The following is a 23,133-nucleotide window of genomic DNA, read 5'->3' as shown; positions in this document are numbered from 1 at the left end:
GTAAGAGTTTTATTTTCGCATTTATAAAATTCGTTTTTATCTGATTTTACATAGAAACAAGCCACAAATATATGAATTATGGGTTTTTCCTTTTTTGATCATCTAAAAAAACAGATCTTGATTTTATCATTAATAAAGTACAATGTTTAGTTTGTGAAAAATAAAAGAATATTTCTTTCGAGACCTGTGTCAGTATCAGCGACTTTTCTCCATTATTATATTGTCCTTATATATTTTTTGTAAATCTGGATAATAAGATTGAATGCAACAAAATTTTCATTCAGATAAAATTTTATCTTATTTCTATAACAATTTTAACGTCATGTGTGTAGCAGGAAGTTGAGCAATCAGAACATGTAACTCAGAACAGACATGTAACTCAGGACGTGTAATTCGGAACAGACATGTAATTCAGGATGTGTAACTCAGAACAGAAAATTCAACTACAATTTCGTATTGTGCACGAACAAATAGATCCGTTAAAAGTCACTGGAAAGAACCATCAACAAGCACATACTGTAGCATACTATAGCGAGCTATAACACGGACTGGTTTCGAAGTGGTTTCCTGTCTCAGTAGGTGACAATACTACAATGCATACGTTCGATCCACATGGCAATTCCGAGGCACGGATTAGCCGATGCTATCGACGAAAGTTTATCGTATAAAGTTAAAAGTATATGTGTATATTACTATATTGTCCAGAGTTGTATCATTTAATTTGCCGCCATCTATATATATATATATATTGTAAAAAAAATAAAAAACTTGATCTCTACACCAGATAAATATTTGCACGCTGTGCGGGTTATATGTGCGAAAAGGTATTGAAGAGTATTTTCAAACATTGTAGCCAAAACTTTAAGGAAGTCTCCTTTATGTATTATAATTAAAATAAATTATATAAATGTATTATAATTATAAAATTGTATAATTTATCTATATAGTGACTTTCGATATTTAAAGAGAAAATTAAATAGAGAAATAAAGAACATAATATTATATCAAAAGATATATATTTTGCAGTAAGATATTGGAGGTAAGTCCTTTCTATCGATCGTGTAGTCTACATAATTTCACGTGTTATAAAGTGTTCACTGCTTCATAGTGGCTTTGCAATTTACGACATGGAGAATGAAAATAATGAGGGCAATTTGTTAGCTATTTTCTTGCATCAATGACGAAAGTTTAGAACGCTATAATCACACTTGCGTACCTAATAGTTATAATGTTTGTACAACGCACATATGTGTCACTGCTTGGACAAATAACAGTCGCTCGATTAATGTTTTATGTAATAACATAAAAAATAAAACAATCTGCTATATTATTGCAGAAAATTAGAAAAACACGGCAGAATGTTTGTCAAATAGAATGAATTGGCAAATTTACTCAATTGATTTCAGGATTCTAAGAATCATGCTGTAAAAATAACCTAATTTTAACGAATCACTTAATTAAAGCTACATTGAATTTTGTCATAAATTCCAAAATCAAACTATTTTCGGACATTTTTGTAAAAAATAAACAAAGTTTTATTTTATAATATTAATGTAACTACGTCAAAAATGAGTTTTGAACATTTTATTTTTTCCAAGATAAGCATTAAATATTTATAAATATTATAAAAATATTTCTCAAATCTATAAGGGAAACAGCGTTTCCCTTATAGATTTGATTTCTCTTTTTAAAATAACAAAAAATAATAAATAAAGACTTGATAGTTTCTATATAGAAAAGTAGTCGGTTGTCGGAATCATTTCGAGAAATTCTCACGAAACGTACCTAACGGATAAAATTGATCTTGTCTCTTAAATCTTTCCGGTACATCAGAGACAAGTACGTTTTTAAGGGTACCACGAAGCGAGACAATGGTCTTTATGGTGAGTATCCGATAACAACAGACATGAGATGGATAATAATGTGTAGGTATGCTGCTTTAATAACGACGAGAGGCAACCAAGCCTGTTATTCTTGGCTGGTTTATACACGCCGTCAACACGATAAATTTTGCTTACGGTAACGCCTTACATCGCGTATAGTGTCGACTAAAAGGACTCTCAGAATATTCAGGATACCTCAGAGTGTCCTCTATTTAAGTACATGATTTTGCTCGATAAACCAAGCTCTTTGCCTTAATTTAACGTAGGTAGCGCTTCCTTACAAACGTTTTCGCTTAGATGTTTATGTGAAAGACATCAGTTAAAAATTTGTATTAAAAACATGTTCCACATATACCAAATGGTTCACTTTTTTGTGTTAATTCAATACAAGATAAGTATGTTAAAAAGTAAATATTATATTAAAAAATTAACACAAAAAATCTTACTAACATAATTTATAAGCAAACTATAAAAACACACTTTTTCTGTAAAATTAATATTTATGTCCACAATTAACGTTTTTTTATTATTTATTTTATCTTAAAATTTATGTTTTAAAAAATTTGAAATGAAATACATTATTTTTATATTATTTGTTGACTTATTTATAAATTTTGTTATTCTGATACTAAGAAATGTTGAATATCAATTCAACACAAAATATTCAAATAACACAGTCACACATTATGTTAAATTAACACTCTGGACAAGCGAATATGTTAAAAATTCAACATAAAGTTTTAATAAGGGCTTGAGTGGACCGATTTTATCACAAATACAAAATGTTCTTTACTGTATATAATTAATTAATCGTACTTGTCACTTTGGAAACAATCATACTTCGATGTAAGTATTACGCGGAAAAAAAACTTTAGTAAAAGCACACTACTAATTGCAGTATTCTCAAAACTAAAATAAATTAATATTTTAAACCTATGTCAGAGAAAAGAGTTATGTACCATTTAAACATTTTGCAGTTTGCGTGGAACTGTGTGAAAACTGAGCGAGCTTTTAGGAATAAATCATTTTTGACATGTAGGAAACCGTGAGATTAACGAGCGTGAGATGTTTTTTAACTTCAGTGAAATTTCTTACGAAGACGCACGTAGTAATGCAGCGTCGTTTCATTAAACCGGAAAATTTTCTGCGCCGTAAGTTTTAGTTCAAATTGCTATTTCTTGCGCTGACGTAGATTACGGAGATGTAAATAAAATAATATGACATTACATGGTTCAGTAAAAGTAAAACGTATACCGAAAATACAAAATTTATTAAGCATGCAAAATACGCAATTATAACACTTACCCTTTTTCGATGCGTGGAAGGAATCATCTTTTGGCACGTACTGAATATCGTACTCCAACGTGGTCTTCGGCAATATAATTTTGTCCTTGTTGATCTTGTAAACGGCGTACTTGAAGGCCAGCTCCGTGCTGCTATCCTTTTGGTCATGAGTGAATATAGCACCTGGAAAGTAAGCACGACTGTGATCGCTTTAATCCTTAAAGTGGAACACCATTCCGTTCCATAGTGATAATACTCTCAAACGATCAAAGTTCGTCCATCTATGCTAATAAACTGCAAGCTTCGAGCGAGACTGAATCTCATATAACAGAGATTATGCACAGTTTTAATACTATAAGTGCGCTTATTCGGGGTTTGCATATTGAATAATTTCTCTAATGCCATCTATATTATATTGTACATATTAATGTACAAATTGTATCAGTTGACCTTGATAAAATCTAAGGTAATATCTAGCTTCTTAAATTCAATTAAAACATTAAATTTATTCAATGTTACTGTAATCACAAGTATAACAAAGATAATTCAATATCAATTACTTGAAACAATTGTAATTAATGATAAGAAAAATTTATTGTTAGAAATATTGTTAATTAAATACTTTCTGATTTTATAATTCTACCTTACAGTTATATATTATTAATTCTTATAAAAGAATTTGATCTGGTTCACTAAGTTCAACATATAATTAACTGACCGTTGATTAATATTGCAGGATCAAACGGTTCAGAATAACGTCAAGCACATCATACATATACCTATACGTGTATAATATGTACATAACATGCTGTATATCTCTAATATTCGTTAGATAATGTAACATACATTGCATGTATGTATACATTGTGTCCAAATATCAATAATATAATTATGATTCTGATGGAATTAATATTTGTTGAGACAAAGTGCATATATCTTTATTAATAACAGCAACGTACAAAAACATGTAGTAAAATATATTAATATATTATCTATTAGCATGTACGATATGTATCTACATATACGTATATTAGCATTTATTGTGATATTCTGTGTAATAAATTATTTATAGCTTTTTAAGGTTTATTAGTAAAAATATTATTAAATTGTGCTTGTGCAATTTAATTTATAACGTTACTATCCAATTTAAGATTGCCTTTCAAGACGATATAAGAGAAAATGATTTCGACGCACAGTTTACAAAATTGGATATAATAAATAAAAAAAAAGCACCAAAATATTATTAAGTACTAAGATCCAACTCGAACTAAACAAGACATTTTTCTTACTTAGTGAATTTACATATCGGTCTAATGTCATATATTGTTGTTAAAAATGTATAAAATTTTGACAAAATACTAAAGCAAAATACTGAATTTAGCACATTACAAACAAACGAACAAAGTTCATCGTTAATCATCGATCTGACATTGAATGCAAAAACAAAATGAGGTATTGCGATTAAAAAAATATGCCTACGTTAAGAAACATTATCTTCGTACGATACACACAGCGACGTACTCTTGAATGAAGAATGCATTCTAATAACACCTATTCATCGGACTGACACCGATTACATAGCCGCCAGGCTATCAATAGTGTGTCAAAGGTCGCCTTTCTGAAGAATTTTTCAAAGGTGTCACGTTTCTGAAAGTCTCACGAATATACTTCCAATCCATCGAACAATCGTAAAGAGTAAGTCTGGACACACACCGTCCTCGTTATTGACAACTAGCTCGTTCTTTGAGAGAAAAGAATACTCAAGGATGTTGAACATTGAAGAGGATTAATCTTCTCCCTTTCGGTATTCAGACTCTCATCGCAAAGTGCCCCGGGTCGTTTACGAAAATTAACGAGCATCCTTTGGCGCGATAAAAAAACGGCAGGACACATTCCTGACCTAGCACCAAGGGCGATTTTATGGTTGAACGATGGCAAGCGACAATTAAAAGCGATGACTAACATTGCTAATTAACATTTGACTTGACGAATGGTCGTTTCTGATGAAAGTCCAAAAGTCGACATCGCGGACCGATTACCATCGTACTGTCTGTTCGCACCTGTGTACAATGTTTAATTTAGTTAGATAATACTTTGGCTCATAATGAAACGATAATACAAGACTAACGTATTAATAATTTACATATTATATTTAATATAATAGAAAAGAAAAACTGCAAACATCTAAAGGAAAAGTTTAATAAAGTCGATTTTTTTATTAATTAGAAGTCTTTGCTATAAAAGATACTGCAGTTATTTGGCTTCAAACTAATAATTAATATTCATGTATTTTATCAATATTAATTATAATTTTAAACAAAAAAGACCCTTACCGTTTCGACAAAATTTGTCGCATAAAACAGCAATGCTAAACGGATTTTGTTTAAAAAATTATAATTTATATTGATAATACATGAGTGCTAATTATTGCAGTTTAAAATTAAATAATTTTTGAATAAAGATTTCTATAATTGATAAATAATTGTCAATTTTATTTAATTTTTCCTGTAAATATTCAGTTCTCTCTCTCTCTCTCTCTCTCTCTCTCTCCCTCTCCTTAATATCAAAAGTATTGTAAATATATAATAGTATTTCTTCTAAACAGCGTATGCATTCTACAGGCACGTGTTATGTACACTGAAAAAAATTTTGATCATTTTTGGTCCAATGAATGATCGTTAATCAATGTCCTATTTAATGTCCGACTGTAGTTAATTCATTGATACAATAACTAGATTCATTTAAATAACTATATGTTCATTCTTGCAATAAATTCTAGTAAGAGTTTTATAAAAAAAAAACCTATCATTATGAGAATTCATTGGACCAATTTTCATTATCTTTTCATAATTCAATAAATATTTTATTGTATTTACAATATGTTTTAGTTCAGTGTATGACACTAAGAGTGTATATCAGACTGAAGTGTGAGAAATGAGAAGTTATCAGTGTTATCACTATTCTAATATGTAACAATATCGTTTGCATTGTTTACTCCGTGTTTGCAATTGAATATGTTATAACACAATTAATTATTGTAACATAATAAATTAATGTAATAGTATATTGTACATAATGATGAACATATTAGACAATGTAATTAATGTAAACATTGATTAATATCTAGACATATCGAATATATTATAGTAATTTAATAAATATTATTGCAGTGTTATTATAATCAAAATATATAAAAATAAGATTCAAGATTTATTATAAGGCTTAAAGAGTCACTTATGTAGGTATATGCATGATTCTTTTAATTAAAAACTGAATTAGATACATATATTATATTAATTACTTCAACTAGCCTTTTGTCGTGTGATCCATCATAAAAATATTACATCTTATAATATTTGATCCAAAATATACATTTTTTTTTTCATTAAATTAGACGTTAAAAAAATGTTAAAGTTAACCATTTTATCCAAAAATAAAGGAAAATAGTGTTCAATTGAGCAACAGGATGAACGGATACATCGTAAACGGTAATGAGTTCTCTTAGCATTTACATCCTGCCAAATCGTTGATCCTCCTTGTTTCCCGTTTTTCATCAGATCTTAACCCTTCTTGATAGTATTCTCTCAGTCCGACGCGCTCTTTTACTTTTCGTTTCGTAACTAACTAATCCATTTATCTGTAACAAAGTGGATGCGCATTAGCCGCCTTCCATCTCTCATCCCACAGTGTTATTCGCCACTGTAGCTCTGTGCTATTCTTTTTCCGTTTCTCCGTTTTCGCCGTAACACGTTAAGTACTCTGATCCTCCCAGAAATGCTCAACGACTTCTTTCGGTATTTTCTTATCTCATCGACTACGACTGCGCTCAACCATTAGCTGTGTTTAAATAAGGAATAGGTAATCCCTAAAATCCCTAGGCATGTTTACTATTGTTTTTTTTAGTCCGACACGTTCGCTTGTTTCTAAGATACAAAGAGAGTAATTTTTATATAAGTAGTACAAACAGATAATTCAATTATTTCAGTTATCAAATACTGTTTGTGAAAGATACTCAATTACGAATGCATATAAAAACATAAAACATTATTAACAATAAAATGGCGACTTACATTCTTGATTAAGTCTGTATTTTTAAAAATAAAATAGTTCATTTATCAAATATAATAAATGTGTCGATATAAAAATTATAGACACGAAAAATAAAACGTACGATAGATGGGCCATTTTAGAATGTGTGTGTATACAGGAAAAACGTATTTTTTACGCTCGAGTTATATTTTTCGAACAAATTTCTCTGAATCATTTTAGCCATAATTTTCGAAGTATAGTATTATTTTCCAAAGAATCTCTTCGCCATCCTTAAATCCCTGGAAAGCATTTTTGAAAAAAAGCCGGAGATTACCATTGGAACAGCTTGATGCTCAACGAAACGCTTCACGTCAGTGACGTAACATCACCGTGATATTCAAGGCTTGTTACGATGAGAGAACCGGGAAAAAAATATTAGCTTGAATGCATTATATATCATCAAAACGCATTATCTAAACGATTTTCGAAACTATGATATTAACAATTTAATACTTTGAAGAAAGTAGCACAGCAATGTTAAAGCAATGAAAGAGATATGTATAATGTATTTATTACTTAGCAATAATAATCTGTTTGCGCGGTTATGTCTCTCTGCTTTACCTCTAATTAGCATCATTAACATTGAGTTATATCTGCTGCTTGACGTTTATAAACATTCGTTTGTACATGTATATAACCATGACCAATTCGCATGTTGGTCTTGGTCAATCTCGTGGGATCTGTGGTAGATTTACAGAGGATATAGCAAGTTAATATCGCTAATTCCTCGTAAATCGCAACAGATTTCCATTAGGAAGCGCGAGTTGTATACATAAAGTTCACGGTACCTACGTTTTCCCAGAAACAAAACAATACGAACGTTCTCTGTTGAATATTGGCAATACAGTGCGACGATACGACCAAACAATCTCCAGAGACCTCGAGAGCTGCAATTCTCAGGTTTTATTTTACAAGAGACAAAGACATAGAACGGATATAAAAATGGAAAAAAAGAAGATAGAGCGACTAATACATTACATAATTAATTTTTACCGATTTGCACTATAATGCGTTTTACGATGTGTAATATATAATACATCACATGTGATTTCTTTATATATATAATATTATACATTATAACGATAATATCGATCCCTTATTTTATCAAAAGTGACACAACTAAAAAATGTGATTTTCGAGTTATTATGTGAATGAGGAAAAGATTAATCTATCAATCATCAAAAACTTATCTTCACAGTCCGTCTGCCAAACAACACTTGCTCTCAAGGTTTTCCAAGAAATTATGATACCTCCTACAAGAGTGACACATTTTGAGTTATGATTTTTGTAAATAAAAAAAATAACAGTTTTGAAATGAAAATGACAAAATTGACATTTGACTATGACGGTGTTTAAGAGTATATTTTATTTGTATTAAAGAAATATTAACCCTTACCGTACCATCTACAATTTGGTGCCTCATCCATACCATCAAGGGTCACTAGAATGTCTTCGTTTTTTTCACCTCTTCCAAATAATTCAAAAAATTTCTAAAAATTTTCACCAACATACTTTCAACTTTTTAGAATAAATATTGGCTCTTTATTTTGGAAAATAATAAAATGTAGTATAATTTATAATTACCGAAAGACTCAAAGGAACTTGCACGAACAGGAATCGCTCGGTCACTAGTTACCCATATTAGTACGGTAAGGGTTAATAAAGAAGAAATTATATATACGAATAATTTCTCTAAAATATGATCATATCCTATATAAATACTATCTTCTTTCCTCATCTTCTCTTTTGAGTCTCATAGACCTCCAATATGATATTTCAACACAATAACACAGTGATGCTACTAACGAGGAAGGCTGCTCGTTATAACACCTTGTGATTACAAGCGTGCGTGAGATTAAAGGAAGAAGATGAGCAATTGTAGAAACTTTGGAACAAGAAATTTACCCGCGCGTCGTAGTTACACTCGCGTGCTGAAAATACGATTTGACACAGCTCGCACTGCTATCAAGGCTTTCTCCGGCTAAACTTTAGTCGTACAACTCTGATCAAACGCGTATCCCTAGGGATTACGAAAAGGTACTTGATCGGACAAGTAATTAGTACAAAGTCCTCGGGAAGTTAAGAATTCCACTCGAAGAGTCAATCAAACTAAAACAAGAGTGTACAAATCAGGCTTATAAGACTAATAGCAGAATCTCAGTTGTGTATCCATGCATCTTTATATATACGGCTTGTTTGGAAAGGAACTGGCGCAAGCAATTAATCAATTAAGCTGCTTTTATCGTCAGTCGATTAACGAGCGTCGGAAGTTAGCGCGATTACGCGCCTATAGAAAAGCAACTCGGATGCTGTGAAGTTATACAACACAGGCGAAAAGCGTCGGGATATCCAGAAATTCATCGTGTTTATTCTCGGTGAATTGCGGCTAATAAAAACGGCGCTCGGTTGGGTCGCTAGTTTAAATTCACTTTAGAACTCTGCCGCGCTGTGCGAGTGGAAGAATACGAGCAGAATCGCACGGAAGAGTGCTTTTAAATGCCGCGCTGCGGAATGGTGCTCGATAATATGTCGGTACGCTCCGCCGGTGCATAAAAAGCAATACTTTTTTGGTGATGCTAATATTTCTTGTATTATATGGTGGGTCCAGCTCATTCTACGCGAATGAGTAACGAGTGCTTACGTTCATTCCTTCACTCTTGTATCTCGAGTCGTAAAACATCGCGTGAAAAGCACCGCATTAGCGTTTACGATAGTGGGTGTTTTTCTCAATTTTGTAGAGTATAGAAAGTAATATGCAACCATAAAATGTTCAATATTACTGATGCTTTGTTTACTAAACAATAATAGAGATAATAATTTCAATTAATAAATAATTCGCCGTAAAAAAAAAAAGAAATACGAGATACTCTATTATTTTTTACCTATAATGACATTGTTAAAAAATTATATTATTTATTAATACTTCCTTATCGATTTAAAGAAACACTAACAGGATATTGGATAAATATTAAGTTATATAATGCAGAATCTATTTATATGGTATTCAGTTTACAACTTCTTTCCTCTTTATACTCGTCGATAAGCAGTTGCTCGGTTCACTCGGCTACTTTTATCAGTTGGTCATGTGGATGAAACTTTGCTTTTAGCTCATAATACGATAAATTCAATCTTTCTTCTTCCGTCCATCCTCCCACGATCATTTTCCTATATATATTATTCCCAAAATATAGAACATTTCTTCTTGTAATAAAATAAAACGTATATTACACATGCCATGAAAATTATAATAAAAATTTCGTAATTTTAGGAAGATACAATTAAAAGATTACAATATAATATCGCGGTTATATTAAGAAGAAATCAGATTATTTTAATATAATTGTATCAAACTCTCCGATACAGAGAAATGTTGAAAGTATGATAATACACATACATGTAACAGCACATAATAATTTAATGTAATATTGCACGTAACGTTTTTGTATTCAGAGATTGTTCCCAACCGCTGTGGGGGTATAACATTCTTAGCTTCAACCTCGGCTTCATCAGCATTGCGAGCTTCAATTTCGATTGCCCTACGTTCTTTGTCCTTCCACGCCGAGAGAAAAGAGAGACAACTTTTGTCGTCGTTGGGTTTCCTCTCTGGACGAGACTCGAATTTCAACGAACGAAACGACCCTCCTCTATCCAGATAAGACTAAGATATGGATGATAGGAAGGGGTTGGAATAAGACAGTCGCTGATGAAAAGAGGATTTACAAAAAAAAAGATGCGAGAAACGATGCCGCGATCTTTTCAAGCATTTTAAAAATCACTCTTCGCAAGCGCGTCACTCTCTTCTGAAACAGGAATGCAAAAACTTCGAAGAAGAAGTCAAATTGAGAAACGATTCGCAGTGGATTCGGGGAGTCGGAGCGAGAAGGTAGTAAAAGGAGGGTGACGAGATAAGAAGATGAGCACAGATCAGGAGCATAGTCCTCGAAAAGTGAAGTGAAACTTTTTTCTCGAAACTTTTCCATTTGACCGACGGATTATACAAGCTGCGAGAACTCTTTCGGAAACTTCGGCAAATCGGGGATTGCTGCGATCGAAGGTAAAGTAAAAAACTTCGCGGAACTTAATAATTAATAATAATAATTATGTGCTATAAAATAACAAACGAGGATTATCGACAAAATGGAAAGAAATTTTCGAACGGAATTCTTCATTACTATTCATTCTAATATTATTGTCCATTAATTATAATGTATAAGTTCAAAAATTATATAATAATATGTACGAGGGTGGTTCAAATATGAACAAAGCTCTTTTTATGTGTGAATATAAATCAATGTGTTTACACCGAATGACAGATGGAGGTATTTGCATACGTTTCTACACAGTTGCAACCTCGCAGCAATTATTTCTGTAGTCATTGTTGCAATATCTGAATAAATAATACTGAGTGCCGTTACGCAACACGTTCAAGTTTATTTATCGATTTCTTGTGAACGAAAATGTTAAAAGTCATCAAAGTTTTATGTAAACTGCATGTACAGTTCGGGAGAAAAAATGCAATTCTCTAAATTCTTTGGAGTGGAACGTCATTTTAAACAGTTAAAATTGAGTTAATCTTGAAAAAAGTGACTCAATTTTCAATTAGGCCTATTTTTACTCTTAAGTGAGATTTAACTCTTTAGAGTGAAATTCACTCTAAAAGTTTTAAAGAGTATTGAAGTGTGCAATAGCACTCGATACTATTTGTTCGAACATCGTAACAATGATTACAGAAACAACTGCGAGATTAAAACTATGTAGAACATGAGCAGATACTCTTACCTGTCACTCGATATAAATACTGTCAACGTTGACTTGTATTCACGCAAAAAAAGCTTTGTTCATATTTAATTTACTCCTGTATCGTAATTTCCATAAATTTTATGTAATGTAATAAAAACACAATTTTAACAGACAATTAATCTGACTTTAATAGGCAATAATATGTAGATTAATAATTAATATATTTTAATAATTAGTATTAACTTGCACATGATTGTAGAAGTTAAAAGATAAGACAAATTTGAAAACAGATCGAGAAACAGCTTATACCTTATACCGTCAAAATCGCTTTTGGACGAATTACGTAACCCTAATTTGATGCGATTGAAACCGTAACGGTGTGAGTTACTGCCGAGTGGTTTCTGGAACGGATTTCCTTTGCCGTGGCGCAAAGTTCATACGCCTAGTTTGCGACCGAGATCATGGTTTATCCAGGAACCGCTACGGTTTGGAATCGTAATCATTAATGGTACATCTCAGACAGATCTACATACGACATTAATAATCTATAAATTTTTTTCCTCGAGTAATAATTAGTATAAAATGTGAAAAAGTCAAGATGATCTCTATAAAATCCTATTTCAAGGATAAATTTAGCATTTAGTTCCGAATTACCTATTTTACAATCAATTTTAATTTAATAATAAACTGGACGTAAAATGCTCACTATACAAAAACAAGATATTAAATGAACAAGATATTAATAAATAATACACTTCATTAGCGACTAGCATTCTCTGGGAATAAAAAAAAGCATCAGCAACGATAAAATAACAGAGAAATATAGAATAATATTTACATTTATTCTACAAAAACGTAACATTATACACTATTGGATGTCAGAGAAACAATGGTAACTCAATCTCTTGAATTAAATACCATTTTATTATTTCTTACATGTATATTAAAATGTAAATTAATTCATTCCTGTGATTGTATTGCTTGAAGTAAACAACATCCATATTAATGTATGCACTTGATAAATAATAAATTAAATGAATTTATAAATATACAAATAAATTTAAATCATATCTTAATATGTTTTTTCTTTATTTAAATTGTTTAATTCCATTGTTAAATTAACGACGTATTGGGTAGCAGTGGCGATCAATAGGAATAATTAAAAATAACTCAAATTGGATATAATTTAACAGTGTACTGACCCGTTTTATTTGCGGGTGAGATGAGAATGATGTCATCGCGTGTTCATTAACTACTTGTACTGGCGTAAAAGCCGATTAAAACTGCGTTAGTGTTGATAGATAAGGATTTACCACACGGTACACACTCGAGGTACCATCTCTAATTCTCCACTAACGAGTTATTAAACTAATGTCTCTCATTAGCGGGAATCCACCCCTCGATTTCGGAAGAACGTGGCAGGGACCCCTTACATACTGATGCGCATATGAGAGTCGCATAGTCGTCGGTGTGTACGTGCTACTTGAAATTGGTCTCGTTAGTATGCCGTGCAGTTTCGAGTCAAAGTGCGTTTGCAGCAGCAGCCACTCCGTCACGCACACGAGAAAATCGGGTGTGAGCGAATTTAACAACGCTGGTACGCCATTAAATGCACGATCTGTTTTTATGACGCTCGAGTTTGTTGTTTAGGACAAGCCTGAAATTTGTTTCTACAGATTCGATCATTTCTGTAATAAATTTTTAACCTAAATGAAATCCAGTCATTTTATATGATACAGCAAGAAAAGTATGATTCGGTTTATTGAATTTATCCATGAGCAGCTACATTCGTTTATCATTTTACTTATTTCGATTTTAATTATTTACGGATAAATTATTTACGTGTTAAAAATATTTTTATATGCAACTTTGCAAATATGTAATAAAATATAATGTTTTTAATGTTAATTACAAATGCAAATTAATGAATTAAAGTAATTGTTCCTGTAATCTAATGGCTTACAAGTTCGATGAATACCGAGTTTGGGGACAGAATCGGACGCTTGATCAAATAGAATACAGAATGTAAAAGAAACATTAACGAGATGTAGATATTCGCGAATTATTCTGTTGATAGTCGTGTCTGATGATTCACTCGTAGTGGAGCTTCCGTGTGGGCTTGCGGTAATCCGCAGAACCACACTTTGAGAGGCGTTGTTCTACTAATGCAATTTCTGGCGCGATCGATCAGACTACACGCAAAGACATACCATGGAACATACCGAATTTCGAACATTTACGCAAATTGGAATAGATCCCGATTGATGATCCGGCATAAAATCCTCTTTAGTATTTTTCGTTAATTATTCTATCTCTGAAAACCGACGTCAGAATTTTTTCACGTAGAAAATAACGATAATTTCTCGACTCTGTTGTGCTTCGCATAATATTTAACATTAACTTATTAAAAACAAGAACAATTTAAATAAATTTAAAATTTTTTAAATAATTTAAAAAGAATGTAGAATAATTTAAAAAAGTTGTTTTTTCGTAATTTTAAAATAAATTTAACAAAATTCTCTAATTCCACATTCTTGTTAGACATTCGTATGCTAAATATTATATTATAAATATAATTCAAAATTCTAAATACAATTAAGATTTAATTTAAAATATTAATAATTTATAAATTTTTAATTAATCTTCAGTGTTATACTATTGTAATAATACTCTTGGGTATGACATATCCAATTCAGCTCGATTGATTTTAACTTTGATAAAAATAAACGCATTGTAAATAAATTTTTTTTATCGAAATACTAGGCAAAAAACACAGTGGTACCAAGCAAATGTATGCATCTTTATTAATAAAAAAGTTAAAAGCAATGGCAAAAGCATTGGAAAAAATCAGGCATATCATATCTAAAGTAGCATCGAAGAATTAATAACAAATTAAAAGCATAATTTTGTTTCAATAATATGATTAGAATTGTTTTAGTTGGATCGCTGCACCAATACATACTATAGAAGTTATATAGTTGTATGAAATTTAGCGAGAACTTAGTTTGTGATCGAACTATTAGATAACAAAGGAAGCTTAAACGACTGCTATATCTACTTGGAAATAGAACATTCAATAGAATTACCACAGTTCCATTTCTCATAAATTATATCGTAACGTTTTACAGCGATAAGAAAGCTGTAATGCAGCTCAAATTCTCTGCCTTTATCGCGACACATTTCTAGAACAATATTAAAGTAATAATATTGCAGCATTTGCAAGATAATTTCCAATAGCATTCCAATAACCGCGGCAGTGTATCTTCCGAATTCTATCGACGGTCTCACGGTTGCTCGTCGAACAAGCTCGAGATCTTCCGGCGAGTGTTATTCCGAAATCCGAGTCCACATCGAGATTGAGAGAATCCTCATGCTTCCCATGAATACGGAATCAGGGTTTCAAAGTTCCAATCTGTTGTATATAGCAAGAACGAGCTTGCACCTAAAAGAAACTGCCTGCAAGGATACTTTGTGGTGGAGCTAAATAAATCGAATCTGAACATTGGAACGTTGAGATACAAACGATACTATCTACGTTCATAAGTCAAAAGTAAGAAAATATTCTAACAAATATAGAGAAAAAAACAAACTTTCCTCGCAAAAGTGAAAGTTTTAATTATTGTATTATAATAATAGCGCTAATTATTGTATATCATCCGGAATATAATTCTTTTTTGTTAATTTTGAAGATACACTTTCTGTATAAGTTCAGCAAAATTGTGACTTTCGCTAATTTTAAACAAAAGGACGAAAACCAACCTTAGAAACATTCGTTAACTTAACAGAAAAAATTTAGAAGAAAGAGGAACGGAAGAAAGTCGGAGTGTCAACGAGTTAATTTAGTGAAATGCAGGAAAAGTCGATCGCCAGTTTAATGGAGGAGCAGAAAGCGAGGTATTTGAATTAATGGTCGACAATCGACGTTGCCGCTACGTCGTCTTCGTGGTGACAACCGATTGCCGTAATTCATTTATAGGAAGACCACCTTCCTCCTTTCATACCATATAAAACGGTAGTTCCTCTGAGAGGAGGAATGATAATTGATTTCTGGTTTTTCAAATTTTTTCAAGAAAAATAATGATGTATACCAAATGCTGTAAACTTCCCTAAAAGGTGTCTTCTTTTAGGGAAGTTTACACTCGAAGTATGACATTATAAATCTTTGAGGTCATATCTCCCAATTTTAGCTTATAATAACATTTACCTATTTGATATCGGGATAATACATTAAAAAAATACATTTATTATTATTTAATTAATTAAAATTTATCGTATCTCACTAAAAATTAAACAGTTTAATAAACAAGTCTCTATTATTATTTAATTTTTATATCGCTATAAATTGAAGCTGTCAAAGTTAACATAAATGTAAAAAAGTAGAAAAAGCATCTATAATAATCTTAAGTCAATTCTTATCCGTATATTAGCATTTCCAATATCCTTTTCCAAGAGGAATAAAAAAGGATATTAATCGATCATATATGAAAAGAATAATATCAGGCTGCGCGGTATCCCCGATACACACACGAAAGATTAGACTTTCATGAAAGTTAATAAATATCTCATCTAGGACGCTTGTGTCTTATACTTTTTTTTACCTCATAAGTCTCACGGTGATCGATTATCAATAATGTCATCGTCATTTTTAAATATGCTCTAATCAACGAGGTACGTAAAAAAAATTATCGCGACATCTATAAATTAAAAAATATATTTCAACGTTATAAATCCTGTATTACACAGTTCTAGATTATCGTTTCGATAAACAATGCGCAAACAAGCGTTCGATGAATAATTCTGCAGTTTAGATCGCGACTCAATAGTCAGAAGCTATATATTGTCAATTGCATCGAACGCATCACGCCGGCAAACTAACGCGGCAACACATTTTCGAACTGGAGGGACGAATGTAGTGTTGAATAATGCAATATGCGCCTAGTACTGGATTAATGTGGTCGGTCTCGCGCGCAAGTGCAAACTTCGTCGATGCACGATGTGTACGAAGTAACCCTGGATGATAATAACGCGTCTTCAGACTAATACGTTTTGCGAGAAAGCAAACAGCATTTGAGGAACGTCGATAAAATCATTTTACCGGTGTAACAATTTCTATATTTATCAAGATGACAGAATTTAACAATTAACTGTACGAATCCCATATAGAATCTAGTTTTATTTATGCAAAACTAAATACAAAAAATTTAAAGCGTATAATTTATTATGATAAATTGAATAATTTACTAAATAATTATATCTAATTAATATTCGTAGGTGGAAATTTTTTTCAACTACGACAAATTGTTTATAACAAATGTTCTTTACAATCTTACATAATTTTAAGTTACATCTTATTCCACAGATTTTGACTTTTAAAATAAGGGGATTATTCAATTATGCTAACTTTAAAAAAAGATTTATACGTTAATTTAAAGTATCCATAAATACAATTAAGGAAATTTTGAAGCAAATATCGATTATAGAGTTATGTACATACATTACGTTTTATTAAATTATCTAGTAAATTATTCAATTATAATTGAAAAGTAAAAAAATTTCGAGACAATTTCTATATGAATACTCTTGATGATAATAACGTTGATAGAAAATGACTAATTGTAAGATGAAACGTAAGATGGAATCGTGAAAGCTGAGAGATGATCGTAATGTCGCGTAAAATTGCTTGGAGATATGCACATTTGCTGCATTATGTCGTCCATTCAGGAAAATTTCGTAAAGATATATGTGTCACATATTCGCGACAACGAAAGTCATTCCGAGAAAAATGTCACATTTTACACTTAAGCGATATGCGTTCTCACTAAAAATGTAATTCGTCTAATACTGGAGATAATAGAAAAGTTTCAGAAAGCGATGAAAAGTTTCGAATATTGCTTATATTGTAATAATTTGTACATTATATTCCGAATAATGTATGTGATTCTACTTAATGATGCGTAAATAGCCTTATCGACATTGCCTGTGCTCAAGTTATCTCAAATAACAATGGAAACAATTCCATATTAATGGATTCATCTTCGTATAGAAATGATGGATGTTTATCTGATATCATCAGTGTATTTAAACGGCTTCATTCAAGCAATTGTACGCCAAAAGATTAATATTGTCATTAATCGCGTTCACTCAAATAAATTATTTAGGTTTCATTAAAAAAACGCCAATAAATTCAATTCATTAATAAAAACAAATTGTAAAATACCACAGTAACATATACAACACTAAAAAAAAATAGAATAAAGAGCTACCAGTTTCGATAATAAAAAAAAGAAAAAATATATAGCAAAAGATAGAATAGCAATGTATTTTCATCTATAATGATAATCCGATTCAAAAGACATTCGTAAGCCACTGTTCGAACTTGGCAATTGGAATAGTTCCAACAGTATCTACCAAGAACGATATGTCTTTCTTCCTCGGAAAATATTTACTATTTTCTAGTATTCTTTTAAACAAGAGTCAGTTGGGATCTACGTGCGGACAGTGATACAGTTTGATGTTGCCATCCAGTGTCACGTTTACGTCGCATTTTCTTGAACTGTCACGTATCTTTCAAAGAAATAAAAATTCGTGTTTTATCTGAATGTAATTTGTCTCAGAAACGTTAAATTTAGTTCGGACTTGGTAGAACTATCGTTATAGAACTATCAAAATCAATCCAGACTAAAGAAATAAAAAATCTTCGAACGGATAAAAGTCTCTTCATATTTTTTATTTAACATCGAAATCCTAAAAAATTTATTTAAGATATCAATGTTTATTCAATATTTTAAAAGTAACAGTACTTGTTTTATCTGAATGTAATTTGTCTCAGAAACGTTAAATTTAGTTCGGACTTGGTAGAACTATCAAAATCAATCCAGACTAAAGAAATAAAAAATTTTTAAACAGATAAAAGTCTCTCCATATTTTTTATTTAACATCGAAATTCTAAAAAATTTATTTAAGATATCGATGTTTATTCAATATTTTAAAAGTAACAGTATGTCAAAGAAAACATGTAAATGATGCAGACGTACGACTACTTATTGGTTAAAAGACGAGTATTATCCTTCAAATGGAAATGTTGATTCATGCTTTTTCCTGTTTCAAGCCATCTGTATACCGTGTAAAATGCAAATGGGAAAGAAAGTTAAAAGGAAGCATTAAGAAAATTGTCTGTTTTCAAGGATTTGCCTCACTTTTAATTCTGTTTTCGATCTATAAGTAACTCATATTGTTATTCTTTTTGAAGAAAGTTTTAATTTCTAGCTCGTTCAAGTTCACATTTGTCTCAATTTTTGTGATTATAGATGTAATACAAACAAATAAATTTTTTTGACTAATGATTCTTCAGAGTGACTACTTCAAAGTGGCTACTATACATGATACTTAGTCTACGCGAAGCGTTAGCTGGGAATTCTGACGGATTCAGGGGTAGTTGGCTGAAGCCCCGGGTGTAATCGCATTATGACCCTTGTGTATAGCTCTCATTACACCCCCGACAGCACTCCATCATTGCTTCTTCCAGTTTGTTGCAACGCAGACCAATGGGTAAAACAAAGCTTTATCATCAAACTAGTTCCCTAAATACGGTCAGTGTGTGCTCAAAACGTTTTAGAACCCACTCTATGCATAACATTTAGTTTCTGTTCCTCTTACACCGCAATTACACATGATGTCATGTATACATGCATAATAATATTATTGCTACATTATACGCAATAATAAATAATTTGAAAAGCATTAAAATAATTGTTATTTAAAATGCATTTATCTGTATTTTTCCATAATGATTTTATGTCAATCGACATTATATTTTTGCACGAATTTTTTAAAAGAATTTAACCAATTTCATCCAATTTTTCTGATTGAAGTGTTCTCAACTACATTTTCGAAAATGAATTTTAAGCTCTCCCACGCGTGAAAATATTAAAGCACTATTCAACGCGTGAATACAGCTTTTTCTGCAGAAAGATTTCTGCGGAAAGATAACGTTTGAACATATTAGAAAAGACTGTGATCGATCAGAATAAGCCGACAGGTTGTATTTTAGATAGGATTTCAGATATTTAGCTCCTATTGCAATGCAATTGAAATTTTATCACACAAATAGAAATAAAAATATGTAAACATACAAAACAGTACGTTTTGTAAGAAAGATTTTATCATATTAAATACAATTATTAATATAATTACTAATGTATCATAAATTTACTATTATTCTGATATTCAAAGTATTTGAATATCGAGACAATTTGTAATTGCAATTGATTAAAATTATGCTTTATACATGATTTTTTATAAATTATGATGATTTCAAATCACATCTTTTTTACTTAAAATAAGATATCAGACAAATAAAATATAATACATATACATACATACAGGTATATAAATATATGTATTCATAAAAAAAAGATATATATATATATAAAAGATATCCATTACACTAATGGTCCTAATCCATCAGTCGGACCATCACCGGATGATCGACGGGAGGTCAGTATCTGACAAGACATCTTAACTACTTTATTCATATCGAGATAACCGAGGGTTAAGAACACACAAGGGAATTGACCCAATCCATTCCGATTTGATGAATCAAGAAAATATTACGAAGTAAAACGTCTGTCACAGCACAAATTTGCACATTCTGCCGAGCTGAAATATGGTTTGATATCGTTAAGATCATCATCAAGGCCAGACGTTTCCAAGAGTCAAATATTTTATTATTGACTTTCCGGTTGCAACGAACCTCGTTACAGAGAGGATATTACTTCAGTTCGCTGAACTATTTTTCTGTCAAGAAGAATTCATTTGTTTACGTATCTCGATCGAACTCGGAAAAATTTATAAGAAAAGTTGACTTTATTACACAAGTATATAAAAGCTCGTATCAGTTACCGAACATTTGCAAAAACATTTGTTATGCAAAATTCACTGTTATATTAATAAATAATAGCAATGTATATATAGTTTGTATACGTAGAAAGTATTAATTAATGTCTATTATTCCTTTCTCGTAATTTCAGAAATATAAAAAAGTATTTACACGAAAAATTTTGCAGTATTATAATACTTTATTCGCTTTAATCTTTCGTTCGTGCAATTATAAGAAAAACTAGAGATAAAAAAATATTTTTAAACTGACCGGATTACGTATAAAGCGTTTATCACAGCTTTTGTTCTAGTTTTGCTACTATCTCTGTATTCTAAAATCGTTCTAGATGCATGTACTATTGATTCGATTTATTCCTGACCCGATTATGTCCTGAAAAACGAGTTTCGGCTGCAGATTCTCCTTTTGCTACTCTCTGGCGCATCGACAAATATTTCGTTTGGCTAGTACCTTGAGGAGACTGAAAGCGCGTGCAATTCCCGAATTCTTTGGAGATGCGTTCGCAAGCTATTTTGCAATCCACTTACGTACAAATTTGCCTACTTTTTCCTATGATTTATATCATTAATATTATATTATTTTCTTTTTATTTATTTTCTTATTTCTTATTTTCTCATATTACATTATTTTCTTATTTCTCATTTTTTCAGCATTGTGCTTTTTATTTCATTTAATTGCTTCGGAGTTTTCGATTAAATTCTATAAGTGTGCATTTTATACAAATGCAAATAATGTATTTAAAAATAAAGAAAAAAAATTGTTATTGGATTCTACTTTAATGATTATCTTTTTCAAAGACTGATAGTTAATGATCCAATAAACATACACTTTTTTATCAATTTTTTTTGGAAAGTATATACTGTCACATATAATAAATATAATAAACGATGACATAAAAATATGTAAAATTCATGACTCGAAAAATAATATCTAAGATATAACGTATGCGATTGACTCGTTCACGTGTGAAAATGTTATGTAAAACTAAAAAAAAATCTGATGGGGGCATGCGACAAATTTACCGTATCTTTATCGATTCCTCTACCTGTTTATGGAAATGTCTGGCATCGTCAGCAACGTTACTTTGCGACAGTCTATTTTCCTTATCTAGGAAGAGCAGGGAAATAGGACATTACATAAAGCATCTGATGTGAAGATAAAGATTTCCAAAAGTCATAAATATTACTAATATTACAAACATTAATATTATAAAATATAAATCGCACAACAAAATAAATTCAATATTTTTGTTGCTTCGATAATAAAGGTATTAAATATTTTTTTTTATTAAAAAAATATTAAATATATATTATCTGATTAAAACTTCATTCTTATTGACGAACAATCGCGCGGAAGCGACTTTCTTTCAAATTTTCTCATCGATTAAAAGAGGAAGTTCGCCAGTGACTCTATCTAAGAATCATGCAATCATCCTGCAATTGAATTCAAATGTCTGGAACGAAGTTCATTAAAAGAAAATACGAACGGAAACTTACTTGATTACGTTCAGTCGGAAATACCGACATTCCACAGATTAATTTTTACTTGAGAGTAGTTCTCAAATCGATCGAAGTGAATCGGTATTCTTGCAAGCGCATCGACAGATTATTGACGTTCGTATAAATATGCGAATAAAAAATACAGACACGCGTTGTTTCAGAATTTCAAGAGTTACAAATAATTTAGAGAAAAAGTAAAGAAATGTTCTCGTTTCTCCAGTTACGAATGTAAATATACCTAACAAATTTGGATCAGTGCACTAAGTCAACGTCTGATTACATCGCCGAGGTTCCTTTAACTGATCCCTTTTACACCAAAATGCAAGTCTGCACATTCATCATCTATCCTTAACTAACAGAATACTAACTTATATTAGTCTGAAATAACATGTTCGTGTTTGCTAGTCCTGATACATACACACAGCGAAAAAGGGAGATGACCGACAGCGGAGGGTGCGAGGAAAACGGATGAATTGGGGAGAGAGCAAATACTTATGAGTTATGAGTGTCTCGGAAGTTTGCAGGCAGTCGTCGCGATTCGAATCGGGCGTTTCAATCTCAGAGTTTAAGAAGCTGTGGAATAGAAAGTATAGTTTCGGAGGCTGAGTGGAGGAAGGAATTGAAAGGTGATCGAGATGGGGGAAAATCCCAGGAAAAATACATGAACGAGGAGGAGCGGAAAATCTCCCGCTTGCTGAACTATCGTGAAATTATTAAGAGCATTCCTCTGTTTACGACGCCG

At 31.3% G+C, this 23,133-nt stretch overlaps 1 protein-coding gene across 5 annotated transcripts in view; it reads right to left on the bottom strand.

Moving 5' to 3' along the window:
* The window catches only part of LOC108768464 (glutamate receptor ionotropic, kainate 2), a 141,046-nt gene that overhangs the window by 103,136 nt on the left and 14,777 nt on the right, over window positions 1-23,133 (bottom strand). For all 5 annotated transcript variants that reach the window (XM_018518895.1, XM_018518897.1, XM_018518896.1 and 2 more), the window contains exon 3: window positions 3,189-3,350. In XM_018518895.1, the coding sequence (XP_018374397.1) occupies window positions 3,189-3,350 (162 nt within the window). The remainder of the gene's footprint in view (window positions 1-3,188; window positions 3,351-23,133) is intronic.

Source organism: Trachymyrmex cornetzi, unplaced genomic scaffold, assembly GCF_001594075.2.
Source record: "Trachymyrmex cornetzi isolate Tcor2-1 unplaced genomic scaffold, Tcor1.1 scaffold797, whole genome shotgun sequence".
In the NCBI taxonomy this organism is placed as follows: Eukaryota; Metazoa; Arthropoda; class Insecta; order Hymenoptera; family Formicidae; genus Trachymyrmex; species Trachymyrmex cornetzi.
Note: the sequence above shows the minus strand (reverse complement) of the source record. Positions and strands in the feature narration are given on the sequence as shown.